General features: G+C 25.7%; 2 protein-coding genes across 3 annotated transcripts in view; both read right to left on the bottom strand.

Moving 5' to 3' along the window:
* The window catches only part of LOC136091289 (uncharacterized), an 11,356-nt gene extending 8,248 nt beyond the window's left edge, over window positions 1-3,108 (bottom strand). The window contains exons 1-2 of the mRNA XM_065818657.1: window positions 3,019-3,108; window positions 1,995-2,637 (exon numbers count right to left, since the gene is read on the bottom strand). Of these exons, the coding sequence (XP_065674729.1) occupies window positions 1,995-2,591 (597 nt within the window). The 5' untranslated portion in view covers window positions 2,592-2,637; window positions 3,019-3,108. The remainder of the gene's footprint in view (window positions 1-1,994; window positions 2,638-3,018) is intronic.
* Window positions 3,109-3,828: 720 nt separating this feature from the next.
* The window catches only part of LOC136072128 (protein PFC0760c-like), a 57,644-nt gene continuing 39,063 nt past the window's right edge, over window positions 3,829-22,409 (bottom strand). For both annotated transcript variants that reach the window (XM_065820582.1, XM_065820583.1), the window contains exons 16-27: window positions 20,314-20,369; window positions 19,858-19,939; window positions 19,446-19,599; window positions 17,674-17,766; window positions 17,425-17,587; window positions 17,291-17,329; window positions 16,987-17,186; window positions 11,542-11,597; window positions 11,034-11,405; window positions 7,849-8,022; window positions 4,182-4,240; window positions 3,829-4,090 (exon numbers count right to left, since the gene is read on the bottom strand). In XM_065820582.1, the coding sequence (XP_065676654.1) occupies window positions 3,956-4,090; window positions 4,182-4,240; window positions 7,849-8,022; window positions 11,034-11,405; window positions 11,542-11,597; window positions 16,987-17,186; window positions 17,291-17,329; window positions 17,425-17,587; window positions 17,674-17,766; window positions 19,446-19,599; window positions 19,858-19,939; window positions 20,314-20,369 (1,583 nt within the window). In that variant the 3' untranslated portion in view covers window positions 3,829-3,955. The remainder of the gene's footprint in view (window positions 4,091-4,181; window positions 4,241-7,848; window positions 8,023-11,033; window positions 11,406-11,541; window positions 11,598-16,986; window positions 17,187-17,290; window positions 17,330-17,424; window positions 17,588-17,673; window positions 17,767-19,445; window positions 19,600-19,857; window positions 19,940-20,313; window positions 20,370-22,409) is intronic.

Raw genomic sequence — 22,409 nt, 5'->3', positions numbered from 1 at the left:
AATTTTAAAGAAATGTTTGCAAGCAGGACTGAAAATCACATTAAAATTTTTTTTTGTGTCACACTTTCAATAAAATTCCAAATAAGTTGACCGAAATCACCTGTCACTAAAGAATTTATCTGTAACTTGTTGACATTGATTTTTATTTATTTTTGGAGAATGCTAAATTTGTACATAATTTACAATTTTTAAAGTCGTAACTTCTTTTGTCTATACATTTCATTTGTAGATTGTAATGCTTAATAAAACTGTACTGCTTCTTTTAATGATTTACTTTTCCCAAGCAGCATGCTACATTGAACCTAAACTACATTTCCCAAGCAGCATGCTACATTGAACCTAAACTACATTTCCCAAGCAGCATGCTACATTGAACCTAAACTACATTTCCCAAGCAGCATGCTACATTGAACCTAAACTACATTTCCCAAGCAGCATGCTACATTGAACCTAAACTACATTTCCCAAGCAGCATGCTACATTGAACCTAAACTACATTTAAATAGAGATGATAAGTAGATGTTTAAATATCATTTTAACTATTATACATTTAAATAAGCTAATTGTTTAAGAATAAAATGCTTTTTATATTTTATTTCAGAAAAGTAAAAACGAAGATTTTTACTTTTCTGAAATGATAAAACACATGAAAAATAAAAAAAATGATAGAATACATGAAAAATAAAAAAAATGATAGAATACATGAAAAATAAAAAAAATGATAGAATACATGAAAAATAAAAAAAATGATAGAATACATGAAAAATAAAAAATGAGACATTTGCTGCCAATTATTTGCTACTAAGTTTCTAATCAAATCTATTTTAACTAAACACCTTTTAAACTAGATATTCAACTATCATTTTAAATTTAACATCATTGTTTAAAATAACTAAATTTAATAATACTTCATTTTTATATTTTTCTTAATTAAATATAAAATTACAAAATAATTTTTTTATAACCAGATGTCCTTCAATGAGATGACCTTCAACAAAATATCTTCTAATGAGATGTCCTTATTGACATTAACCTGTTTTGCAGATTAGGATTGAGTTTTTTAAATGTGATACTACCATTAGGAAAATTACAATCAAATGTTCCATCTAGTTTCATCTACAATTAAATTGGGGGTTTTACTTGTCACTTACCTAAGAGAAGTAAACCACAAAATAATGTCATGATCAAGATGAGGACCAGGACTATTTATACCAACAATAATATAAATATAAAAAGAAAAAAATAGTAAACAACAAAAAACTTTTAAGTATAGTAAAATAAATCAATAATTTAATTTCAAGTTCAAATTTTTCATTAATGAAAATGTTATCTAATAAAAAAAACTAACTTAAGAAAATCAAAATTTTGCTAAGTTTCTCTTACTATTTTAAAACTAATTATTTATTTTAAAGTACATGTACTAAATAATAGTTTGAATTGAACTGCTAACACAAAGTACAGAGTTTGAGTTGAAGAGTTAACATAAAGTAGGCATACTAGATAATAGTTTGAGTTGAACTGCAACAAAACACTTTTACTTTTAATTTTGGAGTTTAATGTTGTAATGCCATTATCATCTTATTATAAATAAACTTTTTTTGTGCAACAAATCTTATTAAAAATTGATGAAAAAATCATTTTCGCTTGTTGCTTGTTCATCACTTAAATTTTGTTTTTGCTACCAGCAACTCTATACTCCAGAGGAAGAGATTTATATTCAAGTTTAAAAGTAATTAATGTAAATATTCAAAATGGAATTTAAGCTTCCTATAAACCTGATATAGCATTTACATTAAAACCTTTTAAACAAAAAATATTCTCCCCCCCTCCCCCAAATTCACACTGTATACAGAGATGCTGAGAACAAAAACAATTTTAAGGTCTAATTTTACCAAACCTTAAGTAATAAAAAAATTTAATTACAAAATGATAAAACTTAAAATTAAACTTAAAATTAAATTTCATTATATCATACACAGATAATATAAAACTACCTGTTTTTTTGTTTCAAAATAGTTGCAATGTCCTTTATGAGTATTTGTAAACTCTCCTTCACATCTGTGAGCATTAAGTATGGTTTCTTTATATTTTTCTACAGCTAAAATGAGTTTGCCTGAGGATCTTAAAACTAAAAAAGATTCATCATTTGATACATTTATAAGATTTTTCCACTTAAGCAACTGTTTTCGCAATGACATTGATGTTATTCGTGGAAACTTCTGCTCATGAAGAGTTTTTAAAAAACCTCTATCGTTTATTAAAGTTATATCAGCAAGCAACCTTTTTAACAAACGAATGTGATCTTCGTTTAATTGCGAACCTATGCTATTAACATTTTTTCGACGCCGCTTAACAATTTTAAATTTATTTGGATTGGAGGGTAAATTATTCAAAGGCATAGAACTGCCATCATCTTGTGTTATTTCTTGTTTGAATAAGTTTATTTGTTGCAGTGTGGTGGTGTTGTGGTGGTTTATTTGTTGTGGTGTGCATTGACTATCAGTTTCTTCAATTTTTATTTCACTCTCTATTATTTTACTACAATTATTATAGATAACATATTCTTTGGATTCATCTTGATTTATATTCATTTCGAAAAAATTTTATTCAAAGGTAAGCTTATACAAGTTTGGAACACTGAAAATAATAATAATTAATGACAATTAATTATTAAACAGTTATTAATACCAATAATATTAACATGAATAATATATCATACTCATCATTTCTGAAAATATAATTATTTTGAGGGAAAGATAATTGTAAAACAAACAGTTATAAATTATTTGTATACTATGTTTTCTATATAAAATTTGTTTTGATAATTTTATTTAGGTGATAATAATAGATGTAACTTGCATATCACAGGTAAATGACACATATATCATTTATTTACAATGAAGGCTAACACAAAATGTCTTGATAACATCATGTTGAAATAAGAATAGATGAAGGCAAATTGACAAATAAATTGTGTGGGTAGGTAACATTTACATACAAAAAAAATATATGTTCTACCTATTTAGTCAGTCGATGTATGTACTGAAGCCTTTGGCAGTAAGCTAATTTAGTATGACATCAGACAGGTTAACAAAACATAAAAAAAAGTTTTATATACATATATCTATATATATATATATATATATATATATATATATATATATATATATATATATATAAATACGTATATATATGTATATATGTATATATATATATATATATATATATATATATATATATATATATATATATATATATATAAACTAGTAGAAAATCACTAAACAAATAAATTTTCAAATGATTCATTTCTAATGAGCCTTTATTGATGAAACACAGTGTTAAATGAAAATTTTTTGTTATGTGATTTTCAACTAATTTATTATTGCTCTGTTCTTTTAAGAACATTGAACCAAAAAGAACAAAGATTTAGCCCAATAGTTCTTACAATTACGATTAATTATATCATAATTACGCATTTAATACGATTAATTATATCGTAATTATGATATAATTAATCGTAATTATGATTAATTATATCGTAAAATCGTAATGTTATGAATAACATTGTAACATTAGAATGTTATGATCTGTAGTTTGCAATAAAATGTTATTGTCCCACAACTGTTGTGCAAATAATATGATTGGCCAGCATTTAAATAACATGATTGGTCAACTTTTAAATAATATGATTGGCCATCATTTAAATAAAATTAAAACTTTTGATTAAGAAACAAATGTTTTGAAATCTTGTTCAAAATGATAAATAATAACATTTATGAAATAAATTATCAAATAAATATTAACATTTATGAAATAAATTTTATGAACTGCTTTGAGCAATATTATTATTCAATATAAATATATACACATACATTATCTATAAATTTTATATACACATATATTTATAATAAACAAAATATATAAAAATCATTTTGACAACTAAAATCATATAAAATTAAAAAAGCTCGTCATCAAGTGCAAATTTGCTTTTAACTAATTTTCTCTGAACTTGATGCGGTTTGATATTGTCATCAGTAGCATTTTTTATGGAGGTCTGAAGTTGAGAATGTTTATTGTCTAAAATTGCGTCCTAAAAAAGAACATAAATAGATTTAATCTCATTGTATTTAAAATAAATAAACTAAACTTTGTAAAAACACTTTAGATTAGTTAAAAATCACCTTAGATTTTTTACTTTGCAAACCACTGCTTGCCCATTTCATTGCAAGTTCATCTTTATCTAAAATATTCAAACCCATTTTTTACATAACTTTAAATTATCATATTTAATAAATATTAAATTTTATATTAACACAATGAACTTAAATCATATCAAAACAATATTTTTCTACCTAATTTTACATCTAAAAAATGCTTCAATAGTTGAATCATCAAACTTTTGAATCAAAGAAAATACTACACTACCCATAACCAGATTTTTTTTTTAAATTTATTTGTAATCATTATTTAGGTGGTTATGATTAGCAGCATAATAATAAATACAAAAATTTTTTACAGACTTTAAAGATTTTAGTGCATTTTAGTAAATACTGCCACTTATGACCAAACCTATTTAATTTAAAAAATACTGTATTTAATTTGTATTATATATAAACAAACATTAAATTTTTTAATAAAGTGCTTGTTGTGGTTTATTATTTCTCATATTATCAAAACTGAAGTTTATATTATACACAAAATATGAACTTTATAAAAGTTTTGAATAAGATAAAATAACAATAAAAAAATTATATATAAATCTTCATTTAAAATTGAATGACCATTACAAGAGATTTAATGAGTTGTACAATTTTATCTGTCATTAAATACCAAGCAAAAGCTTGCTAAAAATGCAGGTAAAGAAACAAATCGTTTATGCATTGAAAAGGCATTGGAGCTCTTAATGTTTTATGGCAAGTAGAGGTCACTGACACCATCACAAAGAATACAGAAGTATTTTCAAATAAAAGATTGTTAATAGGTGATCTTTGCAGTGTTCAGAGCTGATGGGAATCTGTTTGGATTTCTGCTGTTGGTGTGAGCTAATTTAGTGACTATGGGATAGCATGAGTCAGCAAGGATCTTTTTAAGAATATTAATACAGATCTTGTCTAGTAACTTTTCAAGAGCAAAACTAATATTGCAGCCGCTAGAAAACTAACATTGCAGCCGCTCGAATAGGTTACATCAATTTCAATAAAATTTATTATCATTTTTATGGAAATACTGAATCTCTTTTTTTGCAGTAGGACTGCGCTAAGAAAGAACAGAAGCACAATATATCAGTGGCTAAGGGCATTAGATTTTTAGACTTGAAAAAGGCTGAGTGTGTCCGATTTGCTTAAGGAGTTAGAGTAAATATGGTACTGATTTTATATTTTTGTGCACTTTTGTCCCCAATCTAGATTCTCATTGAGCATGATTCCAAGGTATTTGTGGCTGTTGACTATTTCAAGCTCAGTACTGTTGAGTATGAGAGAAAGTACATCTTGGATTTCAGAACATCTGGGATTAATTCTAATGATTTTACATTTAGGGCTATTAAGTTTTAATCCATTGACAACAGACCATAATGCAACGCCAACTTCAATGAATTGAGGTCAGCTGGCAGGAACTTTATCATAGATTATATAAGTTAGGATATCATCAGCATATTTTTGGAGAATGGTTTCAGGTGGGAGATAGGGGTTAATATCAGAAATATAGAAAATTTACAGAATTGGACCAGGAACACTACCTTGAAGTACACCAGCTTCAATACATTTCCAGTCAGTGGCAAGATCATTTGTTTTAATTTTTTTGGCAATGGTTATATAAACAAGCTGCAATCCTGGAAGTAAGCCAGCTAGGCTAGGTAAAATATTCATTAACTTAACAGTAATTTGTAATGACTTTTAATGTACAATGTCTTGGAAGGAAACCAAACTGTTTGTTAAAGACCCATATGTGATGGACAATGAAATTGGTAATAATGCGTTCAAAAACTTTGCATAATGAGGATGTAATGGCAATCGGATGGTAGATAAGGATTAGATATTTTAAGAACTGGTTGAGGTTAACAAGCATTATTGCTCTTAAAGTTTGGCAGATGTCTTTGTCAGAATAACAAAAATTGTTGCAAGCAGCTTATATTTCATACAGTGAGTTACCTAAGGTTTCAAGATTGATACATCGAATTAGTACAACAGAGTGAAATTAGTGGTGCTAGTGGTAGAGAGCTTGCTTCATAAGTGAAAAGTTCTGATTTCGAGTTGAGAAAAGGTTGTAACCACAATTAATTGTTAGGACCTCTGTGATGCTGGGTAACACTGCTGGCGGTGTTTGGGTGACACCTGCTAAGAAACTGGTTTGGGGACACCAAATATTATTATATTTTTTTCACGCTTAACTGTTTGCTTTAGTTCAACAAGGACCTGACCAATATGTGGCAATGAGTTTGGCTTTTTTCTGACTACACTACTCCAGGACTGCTGGTGTCAACTTACTTGGGTGATTGATTGAGAGTTGAGGTTAGTCTCTATAACTGCCAATATTTGTTTAAATTTTTTTATTTGGTTGGCTTGCAAGTTAATAGTAGCTTTATGTTCAGAAATGATGTTCATGAGCTCCATTATCCAGATATCAAGGTGGGCAATTGGCAGTGCTAAGTTTTTGATAGCTGAGTAACCATTGGCATCAATTTTTTTTTAATACAAAATAAATCTTTATATTTTAAGGCAATTTAAATAAATGACACTATTGGAACTACTGGCTGTTTAAATTATATTTAATAATATTTTAAAGGACATTCTTTAGGAAAAATGAAAAACAGTTTTTCCGGGAGTTGCATATCTAAATTAGATCAATTGGTCTTGATCTGGCCTAGCAAACTGACAAAAATTACCTCTTACACCATAAATTAGAAAAACACATGGCATTTAATATAAAGACATACGAACAGTATCCCACCCCTTTAGCTATATATAATGCGCAATAGCCACACATGGTTTTACACCTAAGAGTTGAAACATTTTTTACTTGTTTTTTCCGCATAACATAAGTTAAACAGTATTTTCAGTTCTAAGTTCTCCATATATATATATATATATATATATATATATATATATATATATATATATATATATATATATATATATATATATATATATATATATATATATATATATAATATATATATAATATATATAATACATGTAATATATATAATATAATTTTCAATTTGAAATTTATATTATATATATTATAAATACTATTGAAAACGTAACATCCATAATACATGGTTTTCAATCCATGTATTGAACGTATTCAATACATGTTATTTTAAATTGAAAATTTTAAATCAAAACTGTTATTTTAAATTGAACATTAATTAACTAGACCGGAAAAAGTTTAAAATCTTAATTGATAGGTTGCTTTACCAAACCAAAACCTTCAGTCGATATATGTATTCTCCCTGCATATTCTCCCTATTCAAGTAAGTTGATGTATGTATACTCTAGTGAGTTTATTTATAAATAAATTAAGGTTATAAATCATAAATATATATAAATAAATTAGGGTTTGCAGTTATTAGGGTAATTGTCAATAAAACAAAAATAAAATGTATACAATAATAATCTATCAATTATTTAGGAATCATGATAAATGATTCCTAAACACATTTTAAAACAATTTATAATATTTGGTACAATATATAATTTAATTTTTTGTTTATTCCTGAACATTTATCTATTAAGAATTCATTTTTATTTCTTAAATGAGTATATTTTACTTTCAAAAAAAAAATTTTTGATTTTAACTCCTTTTAAAGCATTCAGATTTAAACAGATTTAAAGTAAAGTTAAAAACCTTTTTTTGAAGCTGTTTCCTTCTTTAACTTATCTTGCTTTCTACCTAATGTTGAGGTGCATACTAACTCATCATTTTCGTCATCATCTTCATCATCGTCATATTCATTACTGATCAATTTTGAGTTATTTGACCAAGGGTTCGATGATGCTTTTAATTGCGTAACAGAAGTTGCTTAAAAATAAAATTTAAATTGTTTGGTAATTGCTAAAAAACATAAAATTAAAAAATATTATTTATTAAAAATAAATGCTGTTGCTTTTATCATTAGAAATTTTTTTTAAGCAGTTAAAACAATACTTATAACTAACAAATTGATACACAAATAAAAAGGTTATATACAAATAATATATTATTCTATCAAATTAAAATAATAATATCTATGTCATAGTTATTTTATTTAAAGTTGTCATACAATGATACTATAACCAGTTTGTTATCTATTTAATTACCCCCCCCCCCCCCCCACACACACACACCTAATACAACCATTCAACTTATGTTTAAGCACCAGCAAATAGTGTTTGCATTAAACGAATAGCAAATAGTAATATTCGTTAAACATAGCTTAATTAATAACAATTTTCATTTAACAAATAGTAATAACATTTTATTTCTTCAAATAATAATTTTTTTTTTTAAATAGTAATAAATTTTTTTCAATTATGTAACCTAGATACTTAAATTGTCAATGGAAACAAAAAAAAAATTTAGGAAAATAGATAAAAGTTGTTTAACACAACTTTACATTTCTGCTTTGGAATGTATATTATGTTATGTATAATGAAATATTAAAAAGTGATGCTAAAAAATTAATAAATATATATACATAAAATTAATAAAAAATTAATAAATGAAAAATAATAATAATAATAAAAAGTAAAAACTAAAAACGAATAAAGAAAATTTTATTAATTATAAGTGATTAACATAACGCTTAGATAAAAGTATAATCAAAGGAGGGACACCAACCTTTTTTTATAATAAAATAATTTAAAAACAAAAACTAATAAGTATCAACTTATAAAACAATCTATACAATGTGTTGCTTTATTTTGTGTCATCTGATTTTTACATTTAGTGATTCAAATTTTACCTACATTCTCAATTAAGTTCCTTCATGTGGATTTATACCCAAATGGAAACATTTGTATTTTAAACACTCAGATTTATTGTTTAAAAAATAACTCTGCAGAGAATTATTAGTTAAGCAATTTATAAAAAAAGAAGAAACTAAAACCAGAATCTTGAACTTTAAACTCAACTTTAACAAATAGTGAAACAAATAGCTAATAGTATACTTATTGACTGAAGTTTTATGAGGACCTAATATTCCTTTAACAAATGGTACTATTTGTTAAAGGAATATTCATTTAATGAATAGTACACTATTCATTAAATGAATAGCACTATTCAATAAACTTTGTAAAGGAAGTTTAAGGAATATTCTCTATTCGACTTTGTTTAACAGGCAAGGTTAAACAAATAAAATACATCCCTTAATATAACTTTTTCACTTCTATTTATGTAAATACATCTCCCTAATCTTCTTCACTTCTTATGTCTATTACATTCAAGGGGTGGTTGTGAACCATTATTCAACAAATACAAATGCGCTGTACAAATTTCTAAAGGACAGATGTTGATTTTGAGAAAATTATAAACATATTACTCAAAATGAACAACTCGCTCATAATGTCTAAACACCATTTTCTTTAAAGCCATGCATGACAAATTAATTGTTGATCAGTAAGATCCAGGACTTTGCACAAAATATCGAAGTAAGGAAAGCATTACAATTTGTAAAGGCAGTAGAAAATATGGCTGTCAATGTCATTTTGGTTAACTTGAAGAAACTCAAATTTCAATAATAATAGCTTTTGGTCTAGAAGTCTTTTAGTAAGCTTTGAGATTCAACAAACAGATAACAAGAAGCCAAACATGTTTATTATAAACATTATTTTAAACGTTATTTTAAACGTTATTTTAAAGCCAAAGTTAAAGCAAGCCTAAAAAATTTTTTATAAGAATCTTTTTCTATTTTATAAATTACAAGCATTAATTGAAAATAAAATGAAACTTAAGTAGCATTTTTTTCAAACAACAATGACTTTTGGAGTTAGAGCTTTACATTACTAATGCAATATCAGTTAGCAATGACCTTTAGAATAAAAACTTAAGCAAATGGAGCTAAATGGAATAATGCATTTATATAGAAAACATATAAAAGGCATAAAAAATAGATGCGGCAAGCACTTTTTTTTTTTTTGAAAACTGAGGTAAGTACACAGAGTATGCCGTTGTAGCTTTTATTTGGGGACTTATTAACCCCAACTTTTATTTTGAAATTTTCTTGTGTACAAATATGGTAAGAGTATGTTGTCCTGGTAACGATTTATGTAATGATTTACAAATGTATCAAATGTGGTAAATTTACTAAAAATAAAAATTTTGTAGCAGTCAATTGTTGCATTAAATTGTGCAATTTTCATATCTTAAATGTACTAATGTCGTATGTAGCATTTTTTTTAAAGTTTTGACACTTTACAAGTGGCAACCCAAACTTTTGTCAAAATTTCACATATCACTTTAGAGTGTCAGTTAATTGGTTCCTTTGCGTTTTTATTATAAATTCAACTGTTTTGTAATAAATAGAAGTGAAATTTGGTTAGCTGTGGAGATTTTTTAGAAAAAAAAATTTTCAGTAAAGAAAATAGTAAATAAAAGTAAATAGATCAGGCAAAACAATATTGTGATTTGTATTCATATTTTATTTTTTGATTTATTGTTGCAACTAGAAAATCAAGTAATCCTATCAATATCAGGTTCTCAAAGAGAAAAAAATGTGTATTTTTCTCTCTGAAAATCTGATATCAAAATGTTAAAATGTGGTATGTACAAAAGTAATATATAATTTAATTAAAATGTTTAAAAAAATATAGCTTCACATAAGAAATGAACAATTAAAAAATTTTAATATATACCAATATTATCCATATATAAAAACAAATTATAACTTTTGTTATGACTTTCTAAAATAAATTTAAAATATTTAAAGTGGGAAATCTGTGAACACACATTAAAACTGTAATCATTGAATTATACAGTCTATAATATTACAATATTTATTTTTAAAATCTTCAAAATATTCATATTACCTTGTGTAATATCAAAAAAAATATTACCTTGAGTCATTTTACGGCTTTTTTTATCATGCAAGCTGTCACTATCAACAAATAATTCTAAAGATCCTTTGGACCTTGGCTTATCATGAGAATCTTTATGTTTCTGTTGGTTTTTGTGATCGGTATCAAAAGAAGATTTTAAATTTGATCTTCCATTATTCTTATATGATTTTTCATTATTTTCTTTAGATTCTTTTTCAGGCTGAGTTTTAGAATCATTAATATTATAAGAAGATTTTTGGTTGTTTCTATATTTTGAGAGACTCACACTGCTCCCTACCACCACATCATCATCTTCATCAGAATCAATATTACTCAATTCGTCATTTGATTTAACATTGTTCTCTTTGTCAGCAGAAGAATGGTACATACCTTAATAAGATTTAAACATAACCAATTATTTGAATTATGCAAAATTTAAAAAAAGTTAACATCAAGGCTTTGAAAATGTTAAAAAAACTAAATAAAAAACTTTTAACATCAAATTTTATTTTAAAAATTTTATTACCTTTTTTATTTTTTTTAGCATGATTTTCCACCTTATTTACTTGTTTTTCTTCATCACTAAAAAATAGATATTAAAAATACCAAAAAACATCTAAACTTATTTTAATATTTGTGATAAAATGGTTAGTTAATATAATCATTATTTCACAACGAGTAGGTAACTCACTGTTATTAAGGATGGTAGCCCTCCTAGCCTGATAAACAAATACTACACAAAACATTTTTAATCAAAAGTTTTTAGTTGAAAGTTAGCTTTATTTTAACAGCCACATAACTAAAAACTTTGCATTTTCAATGGTCAAGTTGTTGAAGTGTGATGGCAAAACTGCTTCATATATCAAGATTGCAAAACTGCTTCATATAAAACTTTCGGAAAAAAAATCCACGCAAGTAAATTCTTCAAATTTACAGAAAAAAAAGATGATATGAATGAAGCTGTTCCATTTTCTGCTGTAGTGAAGAAAATTACAGATGAACCGAAAAAACAAGGCATCGATAAAAATTTTTTTTTCCCCAACCTGCCTCACCAAGTCATTAACTGAAATCTTTTGCTAATTTTTGACAATTCATCTACAAATTTTTAATTTTTTTGGATAGTATCAGGTGTAATAGGTCTATAAATATTAAAAAAAAATTAAAAAACTATCAAAAAACACCCCTGGTGGGTTTAACTTGATTGAAATAAAATTGACTATCAAAATAACTCCAACATGCAGGGTTATATTGATAACTGTTTGGGCTTTTAAAATAAACAAAAAACAGTTACTGATATTTCTGAAAAGCATTTTTTACTGTTAAGAAAAGGTCATTTGGTATATAAAAACTAAAAACAGCAGTATTACATTAAAATTTTAAAAAGTATTACATTAACTTTTTAAAAAAACCTATCAAAACTAAAACCTATTAAAGTAACCCCACTTGGCCATAATAACTTAAAAAGATACGATTTGGAGATTAAATATATTTTGAATAAAAAGTGCTTATAGAGGCTACAATATTTGCATTTAAATTTTTTAAGAAAAATATTTAAAAAAATCTCAAACCTCAGAGACATGTGTTCAAATTAAAGAGAATGATAAAAAAAGTTTGAGCTGATTTTTTTTGATTAAAACAAAAGAATAAATGCATACCAAGAAAAAATTTTTTATTATAGTCAAAACTTGCCTTCTTCATTTTGTTGTAGGCCAAATAGTCTTCATAGTATACGCCGCAATCTACAGACTTGAATAATTTATTCAAGCGTATTTTATTACTATAAATTTTAGTACATGACATCGTTGATTTTTATGTTAGTTTACAAAACCAATCTTTTAAACAAACAAAAAAATCATGATGTCATGAATAAAAGCTTTTAGGAATAAAACGTGGTTGAATAAATTATCAAGTCTGTAGATTATGGCTTATATTATGAAGACTATTTGGCCTACAACGAAATGGAGAAGGCAAGCTTTGACTAAAAAAAAAAATTTTTTTTTTTGGTATGTATTTATTCTTTTCTTTTAACCAAAAAAATTAGCACGAATAAATATTTTTTATCATTCTCTTTAATTTAAACACAACATGTCTTGAATGTTTGGGATCCCTTTAAGTATTTGAATTTGTGATTTACCATATCTTTATTTTTTTTAAAGAGATGTTTTAGAAAAAAAATTTTTAACAGCTAGATGGAATATTTTTTATATTTGATGAGAGAACTTGGCTTGAATTTTAAATAATGTTTTAAATAATTTTATCAGTTTTTTATTAACTAATTTATTTTTATTTTTTTGAGTAGTACAACAAATATTTTATAGAAAGATCTAGAATTCTTAGAATTCTTCAAGAATATTTTCTTATTACTAAAAATTCTTTCATGGTTGGAAATATTAAAATTGAAAGCAATGATGGTAGGCTAGATGAAGTTATAATAGATATAAATATTAAGGTAATTAAAAATAATAGTTGCCAAAATGAAAAAAAATAGGTTTAGCCAAGATAAAATTCTCCAAAATGTAGAAGATGCTAGACCAGCTAATTTGAACCCAATTGAGGACAGTGTGGTTATAGACGTTGAAAATAATAGTCACATAAATAAAATAGATAGACTTAGGCAAAATTAATTGTCTACAAAATGTAAGAAGAACTGGTAGGTGAGCTGAAGATAATTTAAAACTAAATGAGAACTATGTAGTTAGACAATTTGGAAATAATTGTAGCAAAAATCTAAAAGATAGGCTTATGCAAGATAAAATAACATCTACAACATGTAAGAAGAGCTACTAGACAAGAGAAATAACATTGTATAGCAAGAAAAAAAATACTATTCCATATTTGCTATTGATCTCCATTGTATGGCTTATTTAAAATTTCTGTCCTAATATTGGATAACAACATGTGTAATGTAACTCCTCATTCTATACATGGACACTTTTTTAGCTGAGTTAGTATGTTTTCACTTGATGAGACATGATTTTTAAACATGCCTTAAATACAATTGATATTTTGTTAAAACAACAACTTTCCATTTGTAACAAAAGTCATTATTTTTAGTGGCAACTTGAGGCAAATACTGCCTGTTGTGAAAAGTGGGTAACCAGCTGAAATTGCAAAAACATCTATAAAATGTTCTTTACAGTGGCAAAAGTTTGCAGGAGGAAAGGAGAATTTTCCCAACGGCAAACAAAACTTCGTAATGGAACAATACCCCTCAATAATAAAGATTCATTTAAAGGATGTATTGAACTACAGCATCAGGGGATTGTTAAAGAAAATAGCTTAATTTTTGAAAAGATGGAGATGTTGAATGAGATGATTGTTTTCAACATGTGATTTTAACACCCAAATAACACATAACAATATCTAATAATTTTTAATGTAATGTATTGCGTACTTTCAAATATTTTATGCTATTGCTATTTTAGTATGTTTTTGTTGTGGTATTGTTGTTGTGTTTCGTGTTGTGATATTGTTGTTGTGTTTCGTGTTGATAGGCATCTTGGCTTACCTGTTGGTATTTATTGTTAAGAATTGGCTTTTGATTGTAATCACTAAAAATTGGCTTTTGTAAAAATAATCTTGTAATAAAATCAGCTTTTACCTCTTTTTTATTTAGATTTTATATTAGGCTGTAGTTGGTTTACTATTGGTTGGTTTGCCATTCTTTAGATGCCTGTTGTTATAACTGATTTTGACAATTATTATGTTTTGCTAATTTGTTAAAAAATATATACTTTCCTACATATTTCATTATATATTGTTTATTAATTATAAAAAAAATTGTTATAAAGATGTTTATTTAATTCTTTTTTTATTGGATATCTTAATATGTTATTTAATAATTGTATACAAACTTTGTTGTAAATATTTTTCTTTATTTTTAATTTTATATTTTATTAATAGTTCTTTCTGATTTAAAATTGTTTTAAATTAAAATAACTCTCGTCAGCAAAAAAAAAAAAAAAAAACAGGGAAGAGGAGTAATTATAAACAGAAGGGTCAGAATTTTTTTTAAAAAAAACTTCAAATTTTTAAAATCATGAATACGCAAGGAGAAAATTCTTATGCTTTATTATGTTTATGTAAATCAATTAGTTTAGTCTACATTTAACGCTTTTGAGGAAAAAAAAATTTTTTTCAAAGTAAAAAAATTTAAGCAATTTTACATTCCTTGAAAATAACTACAATTAATTTTCTAAGATTTACTAAAACCTAATAATAATAAAGAATAAGAATATAAATGGCAGGTATGAAAGAGACCATGACCCGCATTAAAAGTTTGGATAGATTACAATAATAACTATAATAAACTTACAATAGTTACAATAATGATGATAATTATATCCTTAAATACCATCTTAATCTTTTGCTGCATGAACTTTGATACTTTGCCTTCTGTTGCAGCAGAATATTTTGGCAAATGTTTTCAGCAAAATATATAATAGAAAATATAAAATGATAATTTTGTCATATAGTAATATCAATCATTTTGGGTGATGAACTATAAGGTTAAAAAAAGTTTTGATGAAGTGATGAAGGCTAAAAAAAGTTTTGATGAAGTGATGAAGGCTAAAAAAAGTTTTGCAGTATGATAATATTTATCATAAAATTTTTTCTTTTTTTAAAAAACAATAATTTGATATAGTGACCCAATGAATTGGCACAGCGAAGTGGGCACACATTGACTGACTTAAATAGGGAGAACATTCAGGGAGTGTACACACATTAACTGAGTTAAATAGGGAGAATATGCAGGGAGTGTTATTGACTGGAGGTTAAGATTAGGACTGCCAATTCTTACCAAAACCCTCAGTCAATGTAGGTATACTCTATGCATGTTCTGCCTATCTAAGTCAGTCGATGTATGTACACTCTGCAGCATGTTCTCCCAATTAAAATCAGTTATTGTATGTACAAAAAAATTAAAAAATAAAGAAAAAATAAAGAAACAAAACAAAAAATGACAATAAGCAATAAAAAAATAAAAACACTTTTTGAATTTAAAAATTCCAAAAAAAAAAAAAAAAAAAAAAAAAGTTTCTACAATAATTTTATACTTAGTTATGTTTAGTTATGCTAATTAGTTTGTTAATTGGCATCTTATTGGTTTAATGGTTAATTAGTATTTAATGGTTACTTAGTTTCTTTTTTACTAGTTGTGGTTACTTAGTTTCTACAATTATTTTATTTACCACCAAAAAAAAAAAATTATTTATCTTCATTGTTAGAATTAAAAAATCTAACTAGTATTAATTTATCAATGCATATTAGTTGGATTTTAATATTAGTAATAAAAAAACTTTTATAAAAATTTTGAAAGAAACCTATAAAAATAAGATCAAATTAAAAAAAAAAAAAAATTATTAACACAAAACAAACAAAAAAATCAATAAAAACTACACTTGAAAGAAAACATGTTAATATTAATACTGTTTAATGCTATATAAGTTAACACAAAACTTTATAATGACAGATTGTATTAAGTACTTTTTTTATTCATAAAATATATGCTTGTTGCCAAAGAAACTTAGATATTTATTTACATAAATAATTTGGTATATGTAATTCAAAAAAAAATTATTTTAGTTGGTAACTCGTGATACAAGCTGGTAAAAAAAAAAGTTGTTGTTGCCATGCTGTAAAATAGCTTTTAAAAACATCAATGTGTGAAAAGGCAATTTGTTTTATATAACAAAGATGAAATTAATTAACTTTGGCTTAATGAAGGAGGAAAAGTAAAAAGGTTGAAAATGTGGGAATTGACAGACTATTATTATGAGTGTAGAAATTTACATAAAACAATAAAGCATGTCAAAAAGATGACGATATTACGCACAGTTGAATGTCTTTTAAACCTAAAGGAGTATTAGGTGTAGCAAATAAAAAAAATTATTGAAGAAATGTGGATTTATATAGTGAATACTAAACAAAGTAAAAATTTTTAAAAAGAAAGCATAAAGCAAAAAATTACTTTTTGTTTTTATTCAGAAACTGACTCCGAACTGCGTGAGCTCTAAAAGCGGACTGAATAAGCAATACATCACTTTCATATGGTTCCTTCTTTAAAAGATTTTTTAAAACTCCACTCTTATTTTTGTCTTCATTAATGGAATCAATAAATTTCTGCCGAGCAAGATGACCTTTTAATGCAGCTTGAATTTCAATGACACTCTTAAATATTAAATAAAACACCATTTTATATTTATAAATGAATAAAACAAGATTTTTGTATTTATACAAGAATAAGCAAAACTTCATATGACAAATTTACTTACATTGATTAATATTTCTTCATAATTGTTTTGAGCTTTTTCCTTAAAAAAAAAAAAAAAGGAAAAAAGAAACAGTTTTAAAACAAATAAAATAATAAACAATGAAATGCTAAAATACTTTAAAACTGATAAATTACCATTTTGTTCTTTCGGTTTCTCCAACTTCTTTGTATTGTTGTTGCTGCTTCATTTTCTTTTAAGGCATTCAGTCTCTCTTCCTTTACCAACTCAGCTCTCTCATTCGTAAACTTAGCTTCCTTAAGATTTTCAGGCAAAGATTTTTGCATGAGTGACTTTTTTCTATTTTAAAATTTAATTAAAAGGTAAAGATATAACAAATTTTTTTTTAAACAAATAAATAGAACAATGAAATAAATAGAACATACCTAATGTCGTTAGATATTTTTGTTTCATTTTCTACTGTACTTGTTCTTGATTGCAAAGTAACAGGTGTTTTTTTATTTGCCTCAATTTGTTGTCTAAAAGCAAAGCAAAGTAAAAAAATAAGGTGTAGAGCGAACACTTAACTGTCAACTCATGTCAAAAATGAATAAAAGTTAATATTACAATAACTTCTTTTATATTTATAACTATCATAAATATAGATTGTAATACACAATATAAAAAATAAAATAAATTTAATAATAGCGATAACAGTAGCAATAAAATTGATGCAATAATTAAAAAAACAACTAAAAATACTTATACAATTTTAGAAATTTAAAATTGTTTTGTTATATTTATTTTTTCTTAATATTTTTGAGAGCCAAAGCTGCCAATTTTTCTTGGCTCCTGCACTGGTTCTAGCAAAAACTAGCATCCCCATGGTTCTGGTTTCCATAGTTCTATCAAGACTGAACAAGCTTGGTAGCAGCACTCAAAAGAATAATAAACAAAAATAACAGCTAAATAATTATTATTACAGTCATATGGCATATGAGAACTTGACACCACAAAAGGTTGGTAAATGTGGAAAAATTAGAATCACACTCTGTTGCAACAAAGATTGTCTTAGAAAATAAACAAATCACCAATGATGCAATAACTGAAAAGTTGGAGCAACCTAGTGTCAAAACGTTAAAGAGAATGGTTCAGCGTTGCCTTATGATCTTGGTTATAGCCCACAACGCCCAGCTAAGAAGTCTAAACTGACACAAAAAACAATGCAAATAGGTTGAAGTGGACAAAAAAGAAATTTAACTGAAGATTGGAAATTGGAAAAACTAATTTAGATGTAATATTAATTTAAAAATATTCACTTTCTTACATCAAACTTTTGAAGATTTACTCAACAATCTACATGTAGTATTTTCATGTGTGACAAGAGTACTTCATGTGTGACAAGGGTACTTCTAGATGTTAACAAAGAAAATTCAATATGTAAAATGAAAAATAGGAGAAAAGTACTTAGAAGAATTGCATCATTCAAACTGTTATACTTTGCTGATGATCTAGTCAGTAATATGTGGAATTGGAATAAGAAGGCTCTACATTGTTGAGGGAATAATGAACCACTTGCAATAAAAAAAAACCTGGAAACAAAGATTGTTGTCACAAGTGGGAAAGTGTTTTGGTCTAGGTGAAAGGAAAATCTTCATACAGGCACCGCGCCATACAGCTAAATCAATTTTGAACACATTTGTGAACTCCTCATAAATATCTAGAGAAGATTTTACAAATAAAACGTATTCAAAAAAAAGATTTATTCACTACTGGAATCAAGATGAATGATTGCAAGTAATAGCAGAAAACTACATAAAATGCATGCCAAAAAAGTTTTCTGGATACTCTAACTGGCAAAATGGGGAGTTATCAAATATTGATATGGAATAAATTTCAAATGATTTTTATATATTGAAATTTATCATCAATTTGTTAAATGTTTTTTATTCATCAATAAAATACCTTTTTGATAAAAAATATCATTTGAGTAGTTAAATCACAACAAAATATTAAAATAATAAACGTGTGAAAATTCTGTTTGTGAAAAACTGTGGGCGGCCATAACAAATTTTTAAAACTAAATACTTTTGTTACGCAGTCATAACTGTATAACAATAGTATTAGATTTTATATGAAGAGTTAAACAAAATATATAAAACTTTAATATAAAAACATTATCAAAAAGGTGTGTTTTTAATAAATAAAAATATTGAACCTTAAATCATCTGTCATTTTTCTATAATGTGTTCGATCTTCTTTTAATTTAGCAACTGAACTTTCTAAGCAGTCTATCTGTTCAAGTAGCTCTTTTTCTCGTGAACGAAGTTGTTTTATTTGTTGAGGCAAAGAACCTCTAAGTTCAATGCTTTCTAAGTTTTTAAACAAAAATTACAAAAACAAAAATAAAAAAGCTAATAAAAAACTATATTAAAAAAGAAAAACTAAAATAAACTTTAAATAAATGTTTTTTTTACATATATATATATATATATATATATATATATATATATATATATATATATATATATATATATATATATATATATATATATATATATATATATATATATATATTTATGTATTTTTTTCACTTAAAAAAATGAAAAAAAATCTCAAAAGTAACACACTTTCATGCAAATCTTCACCAGATTTATCTTTGTTAGGATGATCTATACAACTTCCATCCAATTTTTCACTTTGTTTTACTTTCTTAATAAAATTTAAAACAATATTTAAAACATCAAAAAAGTATAAAAACTAAATAGAATTTTTTCACTTTTTGTTTAAGAATGGTTTTTATTCCATAAAATATACAACACTATTTTTGTACAACAGTTGTTATTGTGCTGCCTATTGTATATAAATATATAAATACATATATTATGACTAATGTATTATTATTGTATATTAAATGTATTATTATTTATTCCAATGTATTATTATTGAATATTAAATATTAATACATTATGTCTTTTCTACTATAAATTGTATATTAATTGATGAGCAATTTTAAATGTTTATGATGTTATTTAAAAGTCACAAAAAAAGAGAAAACTATAAAAATTAAATATAAATGTACTTACTTGTTCTAACATAGCTATTTTTTGTAGAAGTTCATTTCTACTCATGTCCTCACAGTCTAAATATAGTAATATTAAAAATTAAATGCACATATATCCTAAACCTGGTTGGTTTCTGATATAGGTGCATTTTGCAATATATATATATATATATATATATATATATATATATATATATATATATATATATATATATATATATATATATATATATATATATATATATATTAGAGCCCTGCGAATCGGCATTTTTAGTTTTAAACTGAAACCTGAATTGAAGCAGGTCTTGATTTATGAATTGAATCGAATCATTAATATGAGGAAATCGAAATTTAAGCATTTTTTTCAACAACAAAAAAAATCTAATTAAAATTTTTTTTTTACCAGGAATATTTTTTTTGCGGTTGTTTGGAAGCCGTATTACAATTACTTTCAATTATAATGACTTTACTTTGGATGAGATAAATAAAACATTTTGATAGCATCTTAGCGTTGGATACTGAAAAAACAACAACAATCACAAAATAAATAGTGATTTGAAAAACTCAAATCATTTTTTTTTGAACCGAATATCAAATCGAAGCAACAAATGATTTGCAAATCAAATCGATTTGCAGGACCCTAATATATGTATATATATATATATATATATATATATATCAGGGACAAACCTTTTTTAATACCATTGGAGTGGTATGGGCGCCCAAAATAAAGGCGCCTTAAAATTTTTTTTTTTGCTTTTTTATTAAAAATTGAAAAAAAAAATTCGATTTTAAATGCAGTAGTATATAAATAATTTTCAGTTTATTTTAGCTACCTCATTTTTTCTTCAGGTCACTAAAATGAGTTAAAAAGAAATTGCCTCTTTATGTAATGACATAACTGTCCTTCAGTTACTAAGTGAACATAAACTTAAAAAAAAAAGAATGTCGTTACGAAAAAAAAAAACTTGTTGCAAAATTTTATAACAATGGAAAGTATAGAAAATTTGCTTTTTCGAAAGATAGAACGATTTTAAAATATCCATTCAAAGTTAACTTTTGTTTTTGGCAATTAAGAGTAAACTGCTATCGCGCAAATTTATATAAGATAAGATTTGTAGAGGTAGAGAATGGAATTGGGAGTCAGATGATGACAAGCACGATAAAGAGAACCACCCTTACCATATATATTAAAATAAATTGTATATATAATTTCAATGAGAGGTCAGAAGAGATTGATAATCCAAGAAGGCATAAAGTAGAGGACACAGTGAGAGGGTTGCCATTCATTAATGTAGGAATATCAAAAATATTACCATAGTTATTTGCAGTAACAACTGCTTTGTTGGAATTAAAATTCACAAGCAACTGCAAGACCCAAGCTGTTAAAAAAGAGAGATTAGATTTAAGATCAGCTGGAAGTTCTAAGCAACCAATTGTGATGATTTTTTGTCAAGACAGGAGTGTAAACTTTACACTGTAAAGTTGAGTTGTCAGCAAATTGAGTCACTTGAGTCAGATGTAAAATTGCCAGGAATATAATTAATGTAGATAAAAAACAATACGGGACCAATGGTAGAATCTTGAGGTATTACAGAAGTAGAAATAGAGAAGAGTGTCAGCCTTCAAGGATGACTCTAATACTGCAGTTAGAACAAAATGATTTGATTATCTCGAAGAATTTTCCGAATACACCATACAAAGCAAACTTATGGAGAAGACCAGCAAGCCAAACTTTATTAAAAACTTTTGATATGTCAAGAGCAATAACCATTGCCCCCACTACCTCTACTACTGCATGATAGAATCTTTCAGTTGGAGTAGTTAGCAAGTCAGTCATAGAACAAGAAGATCAAAAACTGTATTGATTGTCAGGGAGTAAGTTATTAGGTTCATTATGAGAGGTTAGTGTTTAAGCCAAGCCATTGAGTGTGACGAGCATAAAAGTCATCAATAACAACAATATTGGCAGACGGATAAAGAGAAAGGACATGGTCAATTTGATCAGAAATTACATCTAAAAAAATGCAGTCTTGAGAAGGAGAACAATAAAGAAAAAGATAATGAGTGAAGAACTAAGCCAAAGCACATAAAAGGATGGTCAAAGGATTCAAACCT

Source organism: Hydra vulgaris, chromosome 15 (assembly GCF_038396675.1).
Source record: "Hydra vulgaris chromosome 15, alternate assembly HydraT2T_AEP".
NCBI classification, from domain to species: Eukaryota; Metazoa; Cnidaria; class Hydrozoa; order Anthoathecata; family Hydridae; genus Hydra; species Hydra vulgaris.
The sequence above is the reverse complement of the archived record's forward strand: the minus strand, read 5'-3'. Positions and strand labels throughout refer to the sequence as shown.